The 20,548-nt window shown below is 41.7% G+C and overlaps 1 protein-coding gene across 2 annotated transcripts; it reads right to left on the reverse strand.

Moving 5' to 3' along the window:
• Positions 1-3,043: 3,043 nt before the first annotated feature.
• LOC127450323 (axin-2-like) lies at positions 3,044-18,679 on the reverse strand. Of its 2 annotated transcripts, none has more exons than XM_051714333.1 (11): positions 18,483-18,679; positions 16,270-17,180; positions 13,442-13,582; positions 10,796-10,898; positions 9,283-9,423; positions 8,429-8,901; positions 8,149-8,316; positions 7,832-8,044; positions 7,649-7,729; positions 6,666-6,833; positions 3,044-4,410 (listed from the first exon to the last, which is right to left on the reverse strand). In XM_051714333.1, the coding sequence occupies exons 2-11, from the start codon at positions 17,091-17,093 to the stop codon at positions 4,284-4,286; spliced, it is 2,439 nt and encodes an 812-aa protein (XP_051570293.1). In that variant the 5' UTR covers positions 17,094-17,180; positions 18,483-18,679; the 3' UTR covers positions 3,044-4,283. The 2 variants fall into 2 exon arrangements, with proteins under 2 accessions (XP_051570293.1, XP_051570294.1); XM_051714334.1 differs by lacking the exon at positions 18,483-18,679 and adding an exon at positions 18,022-18,315.
• Positions 18,680-20,548: the final 1,869 nt, after the last annotated feature.

Genomic DNA, 20,548 nt, shown 5'->3' on the forward strand with positions numbered 1-20,548 from the left:
TCAGATGTCCATCCAGTTAAATGGGCAGCATCAGGATGGACAATAACAGAGTGGACATTCAGTGGACAAATGAGCCACTTCATGGTCTGTGATTGATATCTAGGAAACATATTTGTAGACTAATATTTATAATTTTTTTTCTGTAAACATAAATAATGTATATTGAAATTTTTAATTATATGAATTTCCTATATATCTTCTCATAACAGGGTGGACATGTTATGCCTGACCACTTATGATTAACACCACAAAATAAAGGAAATCATAAATACAACAATAGAGTTATAAACTTCAAATAACTCAAAGTAATTTTGCAGAATGTGTGATGTCCACCTCCAGTGTGTGTGATGGAATTTCCTAACATATATCTTTAATGAATGGTATAGTATCATGACATAACAGGGTGTGCAATCCCAATGGGGGGAAACAATTAATATGCACTCGAATGCTATTTGATTTTGACAAAATTATCTTGCTTCTGACAGAAAACACGCTGAATGTCACTGATTGTCTGTGTAAAGCAACAGCCGATATCTCACACAACTCACGCGATAGGTGTGTGTGTTTCAGGTCAGTTTCTCTCGATTTGTGAAACATTCTCAACAGTTTGGGTGTGTGACGCTAAAATACGGGACAAACGGCATGGATGGATTTCATACGGAACATAATTTTGTCCCTTAATTACGATTCCTTATTTGACAGGAGTTTGGCTTATTTTGTTAATTAATTTTACCTGATACTGCTTCAGCTTGAGGGTGACTCTCTCTCTCCACTCACTGTCATAAATTCCCTCAGTCGATGATGGTGGTGACAACGGTTGCCAGGGGCGGGGAATGGCAATTATTCAAGTGATAATGCACCAATTATAACAAAGAATCTCCAGTTTCACAAAACAGCATCCAATACAGTTAAAGGGAAACTAACGACAGTAGATTATGGACTTCTGAAGCAGCAAAACAAGTGGGTATACCAACGGTAAAAATTTATCCTTAGAAGTCGTTATACACAAACAGCCCTGGGAATATGGTGTATACGTGCGTATGGCCCCGACTACACCACTGGTCATAACCCAACCACAAGCTTAAATGACTGGGGGTTGAAGTCAACCAACGTTAAACTCTCGCAGCTGGCGGCACCTGCGATTACCTCTACAGTGTCACAAGGTTTGCAGGATGTTGTTATGGGTGTATTTAACTGGGAATGTCGCAGTTGTATGGGGAAATATGAGTTTCCTAGATGGTTTTACGATCAAAGCACAGGAAACTTTAAAATAGATCTCACTGGAATGAAGGACAATTAGGTGAAGGGAAGTGACAAGTCAAGGGTCAGGCATGCTCTGATCTCTGCCAGGCTGTTTGGCATTCTGTTCAAAGACAAAACCCTTGCGGATGCTTCCGTGCAAGACGTGCCGAGAGCATTTACCACTACAACCTATCTCTTAGCTTGTGCACGCAGGCAAACAGGACTCTAGTGGCCAAATTACTGGTGCATTTATTAATCTTCTACGAGGGAGCAAATTAAAGGCTGATAATGGGAACAAATATGGCTGGGATTTCTCACCAGGGTTTGAAGTGGTTCATTATGATGCAGTATTGTCTCTAAGCACGCTGGGGCAGCGGTGCTTCCAGGGGCATTCTAATCCTCCAGTTAGCCCCAGGAAAAAACAGCTGCCCCGGCCCTGGCAAAGCTCATGTCTCCCAAGGCAGAGGTAAAGGCCTGTGCCTGGTCCAAGTTTGGAGAAGTGCTCAAAAAAGATGGCATGTCAACATTAACCACCCCGCCCCCGCCCACCCTCCTCCATCCACTTTATGGCAAATACTTGGAATACTAAACTAAGGCGGTCAGATAAAAACCATTCCCACTCGGTCAACAGAAAGCATGCTCTGCCAAAATGGCAACAAAAACAACCTGAACCCCCCACCCCTTGAGAAATGCATTTGAGGAAGCAATAAGGGGTTTTCTGGGAAAGGCCTTCACCTTGGAGTTGGTTTTTCATGGACGCAGCTACAGGGGGTGAGATTTTAATTAAGCATGGAGGTACTGGGGCAGGCATGGAGGGAGCTGATGGGAATGATCCATGAACAAAGACCTCTCTGGTGTACAAACGACCAGAGAGACCCCACTTTCACCCCCAACAGGCAGGAACCCCACCTGCACTTTAATGGATGGGATTAACAGCCAATCAGGGAGTCTCTTTATGATACCCCTGCACTGTCATTCATCATGTCCTTAACCAACTCTCTGTTAGAAAAAAAACTGGTCTCAGAGCAGTCTAATACAAGTTGAGTTTAACCGGTAGAGTAGAGGTCATGGTTTAAATTTCCAAATAACTTACATACTGATAAAATACATAACTTGAATACACTGCAAGTTGCTTTAGATAAATATTTAGCTAAATTAATAAATGTAAAAGAATAAAAGGTACTCTAGCCTCAGTCTACTCATGGTGCCTCCATGAGTACATTTTCTATTTATTTTTTTTTGCTCTATAAAGATGTATTACTCGGACTTGCCAGGAAGAACTAATCACTGGACCTGCTGAATTTTACCAGTTTCAAATCCATTAGATAGTCAGAGTTTGCTTGATGCAGCAGTTTTGTAAATCATGCTAAGAAATCTATTAGCTTTGTTTTCTGATGTGTGTGAAATATTCAATACTTGTTACTTTTGTACAAACAGATTTACGATCATAGTCTATGCATATTTTCCTTTAATTTCTTCAGTGTTTTCTGTACAGTCTTTCAGTTTTAAATTAGTTTTTGTTTGGGCCAATATATTATTGGATTATCAACATTTTTAGATAAATCAGCCCCTAAACAGTAAATAAGCAGTCCTTGGTCAGAAGTAGCTGAAACATGGACCAGATTTTATGCTTCAAGTAAAAAATCTGGCTACCTTATACAGGTGCAAAAATCACTTGTGGCAACAAAAAATAAAAATTAAACAAATCTGTGCATTTCCCATTTCTTTCATGGCATATGCATGGAAATCAGACAAGCACAATTGTGTTCATTTAAAAAATATAACTTTTAATAAAGGCTACATCTCTTTATAATTACAATAATTAAAGTACCAAGTCATCTTTAAAATGAAGCTCTATATAATGCATAATTTACATTTAAGTGGAACACAAATCCTTGAGGGAGGAAAACATTGAAACATAATATCATGATTACAAGGTATCTAAAGCATTAAAAAAAAAAAAAAAAAAAAAAAAAAAAAACATTTTTTTTTAAACATAAACCCCTCAGAAAAGCAAGGGAATATTCACACCCTGAAACAGGGCAGCACACAGCATGGTATCCATGTAGGCACAAGTACTGTATAATACACTAGCAATAGCATGTTCTTATCCGCTCATGCCAGCGCATTCCGTGAGTTTGCCCTGGAGCTCCGCGCTCTTTCTGTTCAACTTTATACAGGACATTAACCCTTTCCACACAGCCTCTGATCACAAAGACAGTGCAGACCTGAAGAGTTTGAAGTGTTTTGAATAACATCACTTCTTATTTCTTGGTTGTCTTCGAAGAGTTTTGTAGAACTGGCTCCAGGACAAGGCTTTTGGTTCCTGTGCAATGCCTGGATCATCAACCAAAGGCACTAAAAATGCAGCACCCGATCTCGGCTGGGCGATAACGGTTGATCTATCAACCCGATCAGTAGAAAGCTCTGAGAAGCACACTGGTCCATACACGGCTTGTTCTCATGGCCAGTGGAGATATTTCTGGCACAGTTCGTTGAGTTAAGAGGTGTGACTCTGGAGGTCTGTCCATGCATGTGTAACATTGGAAAGATCTCCCAATCATTTAAGCAGCTTGTCCATCATGTGAACACGGGTAGGAAGGGAATGACAGTTTAATAAATAGCAATAAAGTATTTCTTTAACTTGTGACAGAAGCATATTATAACTTTGTGTACATATGAGCACCTCTGTATACACAGGCAAACGCTCTCGCACCCGACACACGTACAAACATCTACAATTCTCACAAATCGTTGGTCAGCAGTCCATTGGTGTTGGCGTGTTATAGTCCAAACAAACAAAAACAGTCTTCAGTGGTCAAAGTGTCTCTCCTTAGTGTTCTAAACCAGATGAACAACTCCATGATGCATTGCTGGTTTAGATTCCTCTCTACTTCATTGGCTAGTTTTCCTTCAATAGCTTGGTGAGCCAAACATCTTATGGATATATAAACTTCTTTAGCTTTATATTAAAAAAAAAACATCTATTATCCACTCTTTCAGTTGTCTTTAGTGCTGGGTAAGCCCACATCTGGGTTTGTTTAGTCCATTCTCTCCACTTTGCCCAGGATTTTGCCCTCGTACATTGGCAGAACTGTGCAGTCATCCCAGACCTCCTCAAACACAGCGCCACATTCAAACTCATCACTCGCCTTCTTGAAGTAGTACCTGAAAGTGAGAATATGCAGGGTTAAACTTGAAAAAACTTCATAAACAACTGCTGATGGCATAAAAATCTATAATTACTGCATTCCATTTTCAATGGAGCAAAGACTGTATAACATATCTCAATACACCCATGTGATGTCATCAATATTTTGGTACATTTAGCAGGAAGAAAAATACTGTACATTTTTAAAATGCGATCATCAGCTAAAAGTTAATATGGTCAACTCTGAGGAGTTTACTAGCTGACCTAAAAAGCCACAACACACAGATTTTGATTTCATGGGGTCTTTCAAGTAAACATGAATCTATTAACTTTCTTAATGCATGTTCCTGGTCTTATTGTGCTCGATTCATCAGTGAATGTTATTTCAAAGAAAAGAATGTCTTGTTTTCAAAGAAAATAATTGAGTCCCATCCTACTTGTTTTTCTAGTTGAATATCCTGTTTCACTGGGAAATACGTCACATTATGTAAGTAAATTGAGTTGTGAACGCCGTTTCATTTTGACTTTACATACCCTAACAGTTTGAGCACACAGACACTAGTCCTACATTGCAGTCCAGTCCACTACTTGGGGCCAAAGAGGTGCTTTAGCCTAAATTAGAGGGTCTCTTAAACACTACCGCCCATCCCTCTCGTGGCAGCCGCCAGGACTCCTGTGTCTAATTGGGACTTTGTCAAATGAAGGGGCTTTTTCACAAAGGTTGACATTTTTGGGTGCCATGGAGTCTACACAAACTTTTTCTTCACTGCAGTATGACGGGAAGAGTCTGAGCTTAATCTAGTTTTTGACCTTGATGGATGACCTCAGCCAATCTCTGATGCTCTAATAATCTGCACCTCCTCCAGGAGGAACAGAAAAAAGCAGGAAGGGAGGGAGTAGTGAGGTTTGCCTCAATAATTGGCTTTGTAATGGAAAATGCCCCCTTACCGACATGCGCGGCGGTGCAAGCTAGATTTTTACGAGCGAACACAACCAAGACATAGAAACAATGCACATAAAACATGTTCAGGAATAACCGTGACTCATAACACCAAGCAAACAAACAAGAACAAAGTTTCTTTTCTTCTTTTAGTATGTAGGAAACAACTCATTGTTCTTCCACTGCCCAAGCCGAACTTCATATGCGATGGACAAATTAGAATACTGCGACATGGCATATAATTACATCTTTATATCTGGAGAATAAGCTATATCCTCCTCCGCAAAATCTTCAAACGGGCAGCATGGCTCTTATTTGCTTGAAAAAAAAAGAGGGAGAGAGGAAGAAAGAAAAAAAGAGAAAGAAGTCTTTCCATTGGAACATGTTTTATGTGGCAAGATTTTCTCTTCGCAACATCTGGCACCAATATCGTCTGGCAACTCTGGCAGTACTGTTCCTTGTTGAATTTCTGCCATGTTGAAATGACCCAACTGCACACATTTTCTGCGATTAAAACCATCAACTTTGAATTCTCTTTCCTTCAAAATGTGCACAGTGTGAGAGGGCTCCTCAACACATGGGTATATATATATATATATATATATGACAATTTTATATAAAATGCAGGGCTTGAATAACAAACTACTGTATTTTATCCAGACAGCTTCAACATGGTGCCTTGAAGAGTTTGGTTAGGGGGACGTTAGAGCTTATAACCATCATAGTTACCAGGGAAAGTCTTTAATTTGTCCCAGTGTGCTTCAATGGGCTTTTATGGAGACAACAAGCATAAGGAAAACCACTGGCGGTCATTTGACAATACCCCATTCAGACAAAGAGGCCAAGACAAAGAGAGCCTTTGATATAAATGAGAATTATCCATAAAAAACTGATAGTCTTATGTAAACACACACACACACTCAAGTGTACTTGAGCAACGTAGCTTGATACAATTGGTGAAGAATGTGTGCAAGTCTTTGTATATGAAATGAAAGGCCTGGGCTTCAAAGAGCTGCTTATTAAATGTGCCTTAAGATGAAATCAATACCAGATGTGACCAAACGGCTGCAGTTAAAATTCCTCGTTCTTTCTTTCTGTGTTCACCCACCCCTTTCTTTTTCCTCTCATCTCAACTCCAAACTTGCTGCTATTGTAAATAACTTACAGTGAACATCGAAGTCTTACAGAGACCAATACAACTAGAGTCAAAAAACACATCAAACATCCTACAAGAACATGAAACCCTGTGAGAGTGTCAACTCTTTGTGAGCTTTTTAGCTAATTAGAAAAAAGCACCAAACCTAAGATCTCATGTCAGAATTGAAGGTTTACCTGTAGTTGCCTTTTTTACGCAATTGTTCCTTGAAGTGCCCGAGCGTGAGGGTGTGTGTTTTCATCATTCGTCGGTATGGGATCTCCTCGCCGCAGAAGAAGTATGTAACCACCGTCTCTGAGCCCAAACTACTGTGGCAACCTGACAACTTTTTTGGATCTTTCGATCTGTAAAGACAAAACAGAGATGAGTACATTCATAAAGACAGTCACAGCTGAGGAACATGTTAAGTAGGCATAAAAAAGAACAAGAAATGCCATTTGCAATGCATTTAACTACTGTAACGAGACATTTCTAAATGAAAGACAATATTCAGTCTTGATTTCATCCATCAGGACTTGGTTGGATTGTGAATAGTAGGCTATAATATTATTGGTTAATATAGTTTTCATCAACCCATGTGAACAGTCATTCCAGAGATGGAGAAAGTTCTTACATTTTGATGAATTCTTTAGAATAACATGCACAATGATTTTATTTATAAAAATGTATTTTGTGTAATCTTTAAACATGCATGAATACTGGACTAGGTTCAGCTGAGTCCTCAAGATACACTAAAACACCACAGTAGTATTTGAATCAACAGAGCTGTTTCGAACGCAGTGCGTTTTTTGAAGTGATCCAGTCAGAAATGAGTGAAGCAATTGATGGAGATAAAGGACTGTCACTGTTAGCTCATTCATGCCCTTCATTGGCCTCTTTCTCCTCTTTGTAGAGGCACTTCAAAAAGCGGCACGCCAGCATTAGAAAGCTGCTGGACTGAAGGTCAGCCAATTAAAAATTATAACGCATGCTTTGCTATCAGGTGGCCAATTTACTGGACTTTCAATGCTGGCATAGGCCGGAGAGCAAGAAGGAGGACACCAGGATTTCTGAAGGAGGAGAAACTGCAGGCTCCAAAGCACCCGATGGCAGTCACATCACATGCATGCTTTTGTTTTTGTGTCATATATTATAGATAAATATGACGAGAGATACGTACTCGTCTGTTTGAAGTGCTGGACTGCCGTTCTGCACAGGCACAGGGTGAGTCTTGTCTCTTTGAAGGTTTGATGTTGAATGCCTGTAAAACCCAACCCACAAACCAATAGTTCTTCAAACAAGACAGTTTTTAACTCAAACATTATTACAGAGTGTTGAAAGAGGTGTGGACTGGAAATCAAACCTCTGTTTTGGGGGTTTGGAGACTTCCTCCAGGCGTCTACAGGCCTCTTCCAGCTGTGCCAGGGTGTTTGGAGGGGGTAGAGGGGGCATGGCAGGGTCTTGGACGAAGGGGTGGGCGGGCTGGTGGGCACGGAGATGCCCGCTACTTCCGCCACCTCCCCAGGTGGGCGTGCGGGCAGATTCCAAACCATGCAATTTCTTTGCATTTTGAGTGCTGCAGAGACCAACAAATTGACACCATGTAAGTACACTGCACAAAGCTTTTATACAGAACTAGGGTTATTATCGAAGCTATGACCATAGAGTTGTGAGACAGACCTGTGGGGCTTGTGCTTTGTCTGTCTGCCACTCTCTAGGATCCACTGCCAGACATTCTGCGAGCGGTCTGTACTATCATTGGGCAGTTGTAGAAGGCTGCTCTCCGATCCTTCCATGTTGACTTCCCCTCCAGATTTACACAGACGCTTGGATAAAGAGCTGGAATGCCTTATGGTGGAAAAGGAAAGAGATAGTTTATATAAAAAAGCATCTATAGGACAGCACACTTTTAAAGAACAATGAAATATTAAAAATAAATTAAAAAAAAGCTGCAGTTTACCCCAAGGCCACTTCTGAAGGGCTGCCACACTGGTCCCTGCCTAGACTCCGGCTGCGGATGTAAGGGGCCGAGCAGCATTCGGGGGCTCCGTTACACAGGCACTGCACCCGTTGGGTCGCCTCCGCCTCAATCTGCTCCTTGCTTTTGAGACCGGCGTGGTGGTGGATGTAGTGGTGATGGATGTGCTTGGTGGACTGTCTGGATATGGTCCTGGCTGGCCCGTATCCATTTGAGGAGCCAGACTGGGATCGGACACCAGGACTTCCTCGAGGCAGAGGGCGCTGTTCTGGAGAGTGGGAGCGTGGGGAATGCTGAACCATGCCTGGAGACTGACAGCCAGGGGTCTTGAGGACTCTGGAGAGGTGCTCATCAAGGATAGCCTGGGGGTCTTCATCGCAGGACCCAGGAGGGAGCAGAGGCAAAGAGTGAGACGCACTGCTGCCAGACATTTCTGACTCATCCCGCTCCTCCTCCTAGGCATAGACACAGACATGCCATTTTACAAACACTTGCATACTGGCAAACATTCAAGAAAACTTGCAACAAGTGGACAGCCAAAACAGATGAATCTGAAATGAGTCTCCTGTGGCCAATCTTGATCAGATCTTTTTGGGCCTCTGATTCTATGACTGCATAAATAACCTCTGCTGTTGTCTGGGACTCATCAGCATGAATTAGAGTTTACACTACAAATTTGATGTGGTCACATGCATTTCTGGCAATCTACGAATGTGGTTTGGGTGATCAGATTGCAAAACTTTTTGGACAGTATGGGCATGTAATTATCAGACCACCTGAGATGGACGTTAACAGTAGGTGTAAATGGGGCTTGAGAGACTTCCAGTAATACAAACCTCCTGAATCTGTTGCAGTCTCTCCTCCAGGGAGCTCATCGTCTCCTGTTCCCGTTTGAGCCGCTCCAGTCTGGCAATCAGCTGTGCCGCAAATGCAGCCGGCTCCACAGGAGTCATCTCCTTAGGTGGCCGCCGTGTCCTCTGTACAACCAGAGAGAGAGAGAGAGAGAGAGATTGAGATTCGCGAGATGGCTAGGCAGGAGAGTAGAATTTGATTTCTACAGCTGCTGTCAGTGCAAGTCTACTGTCCACCCAACACACACATATGTCAACACACAACCCATTCCACTGGCATGGACCACTGCCGGCATGAGCAGTTGGTCACGCTCTAAGGAGCCTCGGCTTGTTCCCTCTGTAGTGCAACCAAGCCATCAGCCTGGCCTGTGAAGTCAGGCAGCTTCAAAGAGCCCTCGTCAAATATCAAATGCTCACCAGGGGCGGCAGGGACACTGGCTTTACATCTAGCAATAAAAGTCACATATCGACAGGGGGGGAAGAGGAGGGAGGTGAAGTAAAAAAGGAAAGAGAGGGGGATTAAAAGAAGAGAAAGTAAGATGGTGTGATGTGTGCCGCCACTAGAGGAGTCAAGCGGTGGGAGATCAGAAGCACAGAGGTAATTTATTCCCCCCCAACAACAGCGGGCACCTTTGAGCTACAGTCGCCACATTATCCTTCTTCCCCATGTGTGCGTACCACACAAGGATTTGCTATCGCTTTCTTATTATTTTTATTATTATTTTGTGCCCTGCCTTTCTTGATTTGGCTTCCTCTTTGTGTCCTTTTCATCTCTTTGTGAAGATGATGAAGGGAGAGACGAAAGAGAGAAGAAAGCGAGACGGGCTGCTGCTGAGACTCGCAGCAGCTCCAGGCCACTGCCGCCTAAAAGCAGTTACGTCCTGGGAGAAGCAGCCATCGCTAAATCAGAGGGGAGACATTAGAAGCCAGAAGAAAGAGAGAAGAAAGATGGAGAAAGATGACATAAGATGGCAAGGCACACAGTCAGCACAAAGACAATGAATGTTTGAGAGAGGAGAGGAGCAGTTTAAGAAAAGACAGGAAGAAGAAAAACAAAACAGAAAGGACAGAAAGAAAGGATGAGGAGACAAGGGAAGGGCTATCACAGATTTGCTTGACTTGTTTAGCAAGTTGTCGGTCCAAACTCTCCCTCCAAAACACATCAACCAACTATCTCTCCCTTTCTTCTTTTGGGGATGGTAAAGAGGAAGCAAAGGGGGATGGAGGAATAAAAAGGGTGCAGCTCTGTTGGAAGTTGTCACTTCCCTTGAAGTCGGCCCCATTCATCATTTGATCAAAGCGCTCTCAGAGAGAGCGACAGTTGATTTTGGTGCCCCGGGATAAAACAGACTCATTTAGTGTGGTGTGGCAGTTTATTAAGAGTCATTATCCAAGAAAGAGCACAGCAACACAACTGGCTACAACTTTGAGAGGGTAATGCTTTTTAATCGGGCGTGATTGCAGAAGTGTGTGTGTAGTTCAGAAGAAGGTCACTTACGGGGAATGGAGGTAGGCACACTTGGCCGTTCATCCTCATGTTGCGTTGCATCTCTCGCTGTAGATTTTTTTTACTGCCCAGCTTGTAGGGAGGGATGCCATCTCTATCAGGACACAGAGAGAGAGAGGGGGAGAAAGAAAGAGAGATAAAGTTTACCTGCTGATCCCAGACTCGCATGTCTTGGACACCTCTTTGGCACATACAGAATGCTAATAACTTAATTCTAATGTTAAATAGTTTAATGCTCAGTATGAAATGACAGCCCAGAAAGTCCTCTAGCTCTGTGCAACCTAAAGACCCCAAGCCCCATGGCTTGTCCTTTCATCAGCACCCAGGACCCGAAGTTCTTCATCTTCCTCCATGCTAGCTATGAGTGTTCCAGAGCGCTGGTAACAGCGAGATCTTTCTCTGCTCTCTTGCCCAGCACAGATGCTCTGGGGCACACTCGAAACCAAAGGGCATTGACACAAATAAATGCCGTTACCAATTACAATAGAAAATGGCTCATGTTTCCATGAAGACTCCTAATTAATCTTATCCACAGCAGAGCATTCCTAAACATCCACTTCTTTAGTCTCGCCCTTTATTTCCTCTAAATCTTTCTCATCCTCCACTCTGCTTTTTTTAAAGTCAGGCCAGTTTCCTTTCCTCTGTTCTGACTCTGAAGTGTATGACCTAGCCCAAATGCAGTTTCCAGTATGTCTTTGAAAGCTCACAGTCATGCGCATAAAGCTCCAATCTTCATTTGGCAAGCGCTCGGCAGTCAGCCTCTGATCTCACACACATCAAAAGGCTGGTTTGTAAGATAAGGTAATGTTTGAAGTCGGCGCAGCAGCATTCCCTAGCGTCCAAGTAAATCCATAAATAAGATATAAGCAAAATTTTCCCCACTTTTCCTCCCCTCCCTTGCACCCTCCCTCCCTTTATCTGGAATTCAATTCTGATTTAGCGCCGAGCCTTTTAACTGAAATAAAAAACGCAGCTATTCAAATCAAATCGGATTCTAAACAAAGAGCAGAGCGGCTGTTTTGCCCATTCCATATTTTGTCACACTACTTCAAAGCGACACAAATACAAACAAAAACTAAAAAGTGCAATGGCTAAATATGGGTAAAGTATTTTGGACAGAAATGTGTGGATAAAAGCTAAACATTTTCAAGTAACAGCTCTGTTAAATGTTCATATTTCTTGCTCATTTAAGGTGTTAAAAACTGATGAGAGAATAAACTGATGTGGTCAACTCTACCCAACTAGAAATAATATGGTTTTTAAAGTTAAAAGTATTAATTTTAAAAGAATACTTTGAGATATCACGCAAGATGATTTCAGTTTAGTACGAAGACGAGTCACCTAAAAAGGTGTTGCACATTTTGCAAAAGAAAGAGACCCAACCAAGCATGCGGCACTACCAAAATATTAATCTTCAGTTCAATCAGCCCACTGTCCACATACACCCGTTGCGTCCAGAGCTTTGAGGTGTCACAGGCTGGCCCTGCTTTATGGGAATCTCCTATTCACTTGTGCAAGTAATTTTCAAAGCATCCAGCCACCCTCTTATCCCTCTAAGCTCCCGGGGCCTAACAATGGGCTGAAAGCGATTCAGTTAAGCCTTTCATCCAGCATGCACTTTATTTCTCACTCTCTGCACTTAGCTATGCACTCACACAATTGGCTCTGCCGCAAACACAGAGGGGGAGGGCTGCTTTCAGAGGTGGGGCTGAATGGGTGGTGTGTGAGGGTCTGGGGGATGGGGGGTCCCAAACACCATAATCCCAGGTGACCTGCTCTTGTGCTCCAGAAATGGCTACCCCTCTCCAAGACCTAGCTGACACCGGATCCCTCCATTCCAGGGCTGGTGTGCTCGGACCCAAACCTCCATGCAAGTCGAGATTCCTTTAATTTACTGCCAAAGCACCTAAAAGAGTGTCTTATTGTCCACATGGCAAGTTGACCCCTCCTTTTTACCCAGGACAATAGGGAAACCAATAAATAATGACGATGTCTTTGCCAACAATGTTGTACAAAGCATAAAAAGAAAGCCCTGTTAGATCAAAGCTCTGAAGCACAAGAACATGGTCGGAAACATGGAGGAAAACCTGGCCTGTTTCATTTCCTGTTCAAGAATTTGCAGACATGCGTCAATTAGTGCATAGAGGAAGCACATTATCTGAGCGTTCTTCTGTTGGGTCCACTTTTTTCTCAAAGCTCAAACCTCAAGACTCCAGCAATGTACTAAGGACAGCTCATATTTAAATGCAAATGTAACATCTAAAGAATGTGTGCCATCTCATAACAAGCCTCAAAACAATATTTTACCCAATGTCAGCTAACAACCAGAGAAATTTTTTTAGCCCTTGACCATGGTCTATGGATGCACTGTCCAACACAGTTGTTGTTGTGATACTTTTCAAGATATTTATAGAAGACAATATAGCCGTGGTTCAAAACCTAGTGCACTGCCTACCTAGATAGCATTTTGGGCATCACAGGCAAAAATTATTTGGCGAACCTTCAAATGTGCCTCTAAAATCCAATCATGCTGTCTAGGTGGGCAACACACTAGGCTATAAAATACAGACAATGAGACAAGAGTGTAGGCAATATAGAAAGTGTAATAGAGGGAAATGCTAAAAGACAGACACTTACACACTGCTGTCTGTCATGGACATGGAGTCGTCTGTCATGGCATCACTGGAGACCTCGCTGTCATTGGCACTAGTGGCGGGGGCGAAACTATGACCGGATGTAACATGGTAGGGATTAGTGGGATCACCACGTCTGAAGGACCTGCAGGAACACCAAACATTCTGGTTTTTAGTGGGTGGCATGATGTGGTCAATATGAAACATCATTTGCAACCTATTTTATTTCATTATGTGATGTTTCTGCAACTGAAACCAGACATTCAACAAGAAAGAAAAAAAATTAGTGCAGAACTTCATGCATCAGGAATTGATTCAGTGGTGAAAAGTGTAATCTGTATTGCATGTGGTTGAAGACTATTTACTGCATTTTAATGATTATAAAAACATCTTCGGTATCATGTGCACTGATGAATCATGCAGTAAATAAACACAGGTTTTTATACATATAACGTGTACAGTATATCCTGAATTAAAGTGAACAGGATTTTTTTTTCAATTTTGATTTCATGTGGACTGTACAGCTCAGGGCTAGCAAATTGAAGGTTGCTGATTTGATCCTTGAGAGGGTTTATTCATGAACTGTCACAGTTCATTTTAGCAGGTTACTCCAAGACCCTTTACTAAGTGTACTGATAGTTACATGGATAAAACTGTTAAATAAATGACTAAATAAGATGGCAAATGTTAACGAAGTCTCACCTCAATCAGCAGTCTGATTAAGAGATTCAACCAAAGACTACATTAAATACAAATTGTAGGGGTAGTGGGGTACTCAAGCTCAGTTTGTCTTTCTCTCCTCTTCCCTTTCATGTCCCTCGCCCCACCTCCCCCCTGGGGTAGCCCGGTGTGGGCTGATCAGGGGGAAAGTTAAGTGAGCAGCACATCTGTGTGAATTGCCAATGCCACTTCCCCTCATTGAAGCATATCTGGGGCCTTTTGTTTGGGACCAGGCACCCCATTCCTCACTTTACCCCCCTCCCTCCCCCTTCCAAACTTTTCCTGTTTTATGTTGTTGCTCCTTCTCTTGTGCTCTTTCCTCTGTGCTGGCACCTCCTCCACATACCCACCAGGCCATCCCTCCCTCCAATTTCTCTCGCTCTCTCCATACCCCTCTCCCCTGCTGTGACATTCCTTCTTTGCTGGAAGAGGAGGAGGGGGAGAACCTGAGCTGGGCTAGGAAAGAAAGAACATGAGAGAGCAGAAAGAAAGAAGAGAAGAGGGAGGGAAAGGAGGGCCTCCTCTTTATGAGTGCCTACTGCCAGCAGCGCTGTGAGGGGAGACCCAGCAGGACTATAGCCTACGGCCCCAACTCAAACCTGACCTTTGGAAGCTCTCGCTCAGTGTCAGGTATTTAACACAGCTGGGTTCACATTCTTCACTCTCTCACCCCCTCATTCATGCTTTCTTTCATGAGGAGCCTCGCCCCCCTCTGTCCTTCTTTTCCGCTCACTCAAAAAGTATGCTTATTCTCCATCCGTCAGGGTTTTTTTCATAGATAAAAGTGCGAGGAGAGGGAGGCAAAATCAGAGAGAATGGTGGTAAATAAGAAACGGAGGAGATGAAGGCCACAGTCTCTGTGACTCACAGAGGAACTGCTGCTGTGTCTTGTTTTGTGAATAACTCGATTCAGAAATGCAGAAATGGAAAGAAATAAGTTCTGCATGCTTCAGATCAACAAAAAGTGCCCAGAGAGAGAGAGGAAAACAGACTGCTCAAGGAGAATTCTTCAAATGAAATCAGTGAACATCAAAAACAAAACTTTTTGAGTACTCTCTTCTGGTTCCTAATCAACTCCTACATAAACAATCCAGCAAAGATAAGAAGAGATGAAACATTCTGTCACCTACTTCACGATCATCCTCCCAATCCCCCTATTTATCAGTCTGTCTATGAAACTGATAAATATTTGTCTGGCACCACACCTTGATGGGTCTTTTCATTTACAACCATAAGTGTCATGACAGAAGTGAGGTGTTAATTTATCAAACCTCATCTCCTCTGGTCTTTTGTTAAAGCCCAGATGATCAACTGTTATCATCTCCCAAGATGATATAAGCAGCAAACCAAAAATTCAGGATAACATCTGAACATTATGTTTACATAACATTACATTAAACAATGTTTTTGATCAAAGTAAGAAACAAATTGTGAGTTAGCTACATGATGACTTACATTGTGGATTATAAACAAACGTGTAGCACTTGTCTTATCTGACCTCAAAAAGCAATTTTGCATAGTGAACTAGTCTTGATCCTTGAAAATGATCCTCCAATGGCAAAAGAATTTCAAGGCAGAGGAAACTGTGTGGAGCCAGCAGAGGGCCTGGTGCTAGACAATATTTACTTGAAAGGAAGAGCTTCTCTATTGATGTTTTTTTCCCTTTCTTTCCCTTTCTCTCAGTCTCTCTCTTTTTGGTGTAATGCAACCCAGGTGACTGCAAACCACCCAAAACTTATGAGAAATGGCCGCTCATGTCTAATGCAAGAACTTGTGTGCAATCGGTACATGAATTAGTAAAAGTACTTTGCTTGGAAACTAATGACTAATTTACTTGTGTTTAGGTATTCAGGATACTGCTCCTGAAGTATCCTGAGGTTTAGTGTCTTGATCAAGGACACAGTGGTTATTGTTCATGAATCAATCAATCCTTGTCAGGTTTCAACCTACAACTTTTCAGTTACCACCAGAGATCTTTAACCATCCAGCTACATACAAAGTGAGTATGATACATGAAACAGTAAAGTTAAAGCACATAGTATTAGGAACCATGTGGCATACAGTAATTGCATGTTTATATAGCAAGTGGAGGAGAGTTTCGAGATGTCTTACCTGTAGCCTTTCTCCAATACTTCCACGGCACGCAGGGAAGGAGGTGACCGTAACGCTTTGGCAGACAGTCCCATTACAGTGGCCAAAGATTTGGATTTAAAGTCATTACAACTCCATTCCTCTTCTTCATTCAGAGTAGGCAAGTATCCGCACACCAATTTTAGTGCCCCTAGTCCACTGGGATTCACTTGACTGGGGTTTTCACACCCTGTTCGGATGTACTCGAGGTATATGTCTGAAGTTAGAAACATCTGATAAGCGTTCTCCTCCATAGCTGTCTGGATCTCTGTTTGAGCCTGATCAAACATTGCTGAATCAACCTGCTGACGCTTAATATTATCCCTTATAAAGGTCTTTGTGGCAGGCTTAAGCTGCTTGGCCACAACACTGTTGTTCTCGATATACCGCTTGTAAATGGCTTTGGCAACTCGATGCGTTTTGGTATCCTTGAGGTCCATTTGCCTGAACCCATTGCAGGCAAACCAGAAATCTAAAGTGTCCTCACATTTTTCACGTTCCAGGTACGCCCGGAAAAGCTGAGCACCATCCTGGTCCCCAAGAAGGAAATGCAAAGATTTGGTCCACCGGACAAGAGGCGAGTCTGGGGACGCGCTGCCCTCGGGTTCCCCTAGTCCATCGTCATCTCTCCTGGTCACGGAACCCCGAAAACTAGCCGTAACGGATTTCACTAGATCCTTAGGTCTCATCATAGCCAGTTTGCTGGGATGGTGGTATGTCGTCTCGCCCTCTTCCCCCGGGACCGGTGGACGAGGATCATCTTCTCTGAAGCTACTGACCATAGGATCTGTTAGTGTCCTATTCATGGCTCCTGCAACTCCAACAGCAAAGCCTTCAGTGTGAAGCTCAGCTGTAATCTCCTCTCTCTCTCAAGTCAGCAGGGGAGCTTCTCTCTGAAACACAAAGTATTGATCTCATCAAAACCAGATCCTCCCCAAAACTTCAAACGAGTCACTTCAGTCTGACTCGTATCTACACTGTGCGCATATGGGGTGTACAGGGCTTCGTCGGTTAAAATTGATAGGATCTGGATTTATCGCGTGGCATCAGTTTAAACACCATGGTGTAAAACTTAAAAATATGACCTAATTAGAGATTTGCGTGGCAGTTTGTGTTTTTAAAGTCCTTCTGCTTCAAGCTAATTGCGATTCTCCTCATCTTGATGCAATGAGTACAGAGACCCGATAAAACCGAAATAACTCACATCAAAGGCAAAACGACTTTTTGATCGTCTCAAACATAATTAAAACAATAACAATTCTCCAATTTATTTTCAATAAATCACTCATCAACCTATATCACGTTCTGTACTCAAGTTTAAAAGTTCATGAAGACACCAAGTTAATAAAAAACAGCGATTTAAGCGAAAGCCGCTTTTAGAATTGATTTGTCGCTAACACAAAAATATCGTAAGATTCGACATTTGCAATTGCTTTGACCACAAATAATGCTCAAAAACCGTTTAAATCACTAACATACTAATTTAAAGTTTCAGTACAGTAAAGAAGTTATATGCTTTTAATAACACTTCACATCGACCACTCAGGTAAGGCAAATGCCAGTATTAAAAAAATATATATAATAATAATGTGTAGCCTAATACATAAAATGTATATTAATATGTTGTTATATTGCATTAAGCCCTAAAGCTACCCTTATGGAATTAACGCTCTCCATTCCACGATAAAACCAGATAAAACGCCATCACAACACATACATAAGTCTAAAAGGCACCTTGATTGTTCATCCAGTTTTGAATGATTCAACAAGCGCTTAGTCTTCCCATACCGATCCAAAGAGCGACCGCTTCCCATCTATTCCCGTTGAAAAGACAAAAACATGCTGCATTCAACTTCAAAACCCCGTTAAGAAAAGCCAAAGTGTGAGATCACAGGGGGGTGAAGTCCTAAAGCACCATTACGACTACTCTTTAAACAGTCAAAAGACTACAATGTAACCTCAAAACAACACTATAATAACCCCAACACGCCAAAGAGACGCGTTTTCATGCAATGTCTATGAGAAATAGTTCATTTCACAACGACACATGACTTCAAAGTCAGTAAACAGCACATCAAAGCAATAGCGCGCGGCGCGCGCGCGCACACACGCACACACACACGCACACACGCACACACACACACACACACACACACACGCACGCACGCACGCACACACACACACAAACAACTCACCATCCATCCATGAGTTTAGTCCCGAAAAAAGTCCCAGTTTTTCCAACAACACAACAAATGTAATCCACAATATATCCGATTGAGCGCTGTCCTCCTATGTTATTTAGTGTCAAAGGCAGATTTGAGGTTTTAAATATGTACTTCCTTCCGTAAACGGCACGCTAGATCCCAGTGTAGTGCGTGTGGATGTGCTCTAGTCTCTTATTCCAGTATGCAGTGAGCAGCTCAGGGTTTAAGAGCGGACATCAAAGAGCGCAGCCGACTGCACGGTCCTAACAGATACATACAACCCAATTCCTCACACTTCTGCTTTAAATCCGTTCAGATACCTCTAAAATGTTCTAAATTAACATATTTATTTTATGAGCTCTATCGAATATTTTAAATCAGAATTACTCTCAACAAGTAACTGTAAACCGCCCGCTTACCTACATTCGTGAGGAAAATTTCAACCGAGGATTGAGGACCTTATCAAAGCCGAGCGATCTTGAGCCGCCTCCCCTCGAGCTGTGGAGCGGCAGGAGTAAAGTGATCTTCCGCGCCGCGATCCTGCTGTTGCTACAGAAACTTTAAAGATGCAGGCCACTTTTTTCCTCTGAGGACTCACAGTTAACCCCTTCATTACGACATTTACACAGTCTACAATGTCTATACACACGCAATACTAGACTATTGCATGTGCAGCGAATAGACCGTATTCACGCTAGCGCCATCTTTGACTTTAATGGGAATGAAAACGAGGCTGTGAGGGATACACTTACAGTCTCTTCAATGGCACGAACGGTATAAAGCTGTAAAAAGCTCCTAAATCACATCTGATTTTCCACAACTCATGTTGTCTGAGTTCTTTGTATACTGAATGTTTTTGGACAGATATTTTATCAATGTTTTGTCCACGAAATGATCCAAAAACACTTTAAACTGCAGTACAGCCTTACATACTATGCATACAGTATATATATACAGCATATATATGTGTGTATATATATATATATATACACACACACACACACACACTACTGGTCAAAAGTTTTTACATTTTAGAATAATAGTAAAGTCATCAAAACTATGGAATAACATAAATGGAACTATGGGAATTATGTTGTGACTAAACAAAATCCAAAATAAATCAAAACTGTGTTATATTTTACCATCTTCAGAGTAGTCACCCTTTGCCTAGAATTTGCAGACATGTACTCTTGACATTTTCTCAACCAACTTCTTGAGGTATCACCCTGGGATGCTTTTTAAACAGTATTGAAGGAGTTCCCATCTATGTTGGGCACTTATTGGATGTTTTTCTTTATTATTTGGTCCAAGTCATCAATTTCAAAAACTTTTTTTTAAATTACATTTTAGTTTTATAATGAAATTAATTAATATGGTGGCACAATTATATTTTTGTCTACAAAACTAATTTCAAACATTTAATCATACACCTTCAGATCAAAAGATTTTTAAGATCATGAGAAACATTTCAGTCAAGTGTTTCAAAACTTTTGACCAGTAGTGTATGTCAGATTCCTGTATGGGTATACTGTTGTCACATGACATCATTAGGTTGCACGTGGGTGATGAACAGTTATTCAGTTATTATATTGGAAATAAAAACAGTTAATTAGCACATAATCAATTAGCAAATAGTGAGATGTTAACAGTCATTGTAACAGTACATTAGTGTGCTGTACGTTTGTACATATAGACACAGTTCTGTACAAACGTGCTGTTGTGAATTGATTAATGACTAAAAACATAGTAAAATATCTATATTGACATTTTCTGACTCTTTAAGCAATAAGATCTTTTAAAAAAAAATTTCCACTGAACCCAAATCTCTGGACATCATGGATTGTGCATTATAGACATGACCTAAGACCTCAAGACAAAACAATATATTGAACAAACTGAACTTATAAAACGGATCTTTCACGGATATTTTAACTGTATTGTTTGGTGCAAAAATTGTTTATATGGATAATTATTGATAATACATTTTATAGCTTTTGTCACCATTTTATAAAACACTTCATGCCTAAGAACACATTTTATAACACCCCTTACCCTTG

Source organism: Myxocyprinus asiaticus, chromosome 13 (genome assembly GCF_019703515.2).
Source record: "Myxocyprinus asiaticus isolate MX2 ecotype Aquarium Trade chromosome 13, UBuf_Myxa_2, whole genome shotgun sequence".
Taxonomy (NCBI): domain Eukaryota; kingdom Metazoa; phylum Chordata; class Actinopteri; order Cypriniformes; family Catostomidae; genus Myxocyprinus; species Myxocyprinus asiaticus.

Coding starts and splice junctions, on each gene's coding strand:
- LOC127450323 (XM_051714333.1), bottom strand. CDS start 17,093: ATGAATAGGACACTAACAGATCCTATGGTCAGTAGCTTCAGAGAAGAT. Junction 8,317..8,428: donor CCTTCAGAAGTGGCCTTGGG/GTAAACTGCAGC, acceptor TTCCACCATAAG/GCATTCCAGCTCTTTATCCA. Junction 8,045..8,148: donor ACAAAGCACAAGCCCCACAG/GTCTGTCTCACA, acceptor TGGTCTCTGCAG/CACTCAAAATGCAAAGAAAT.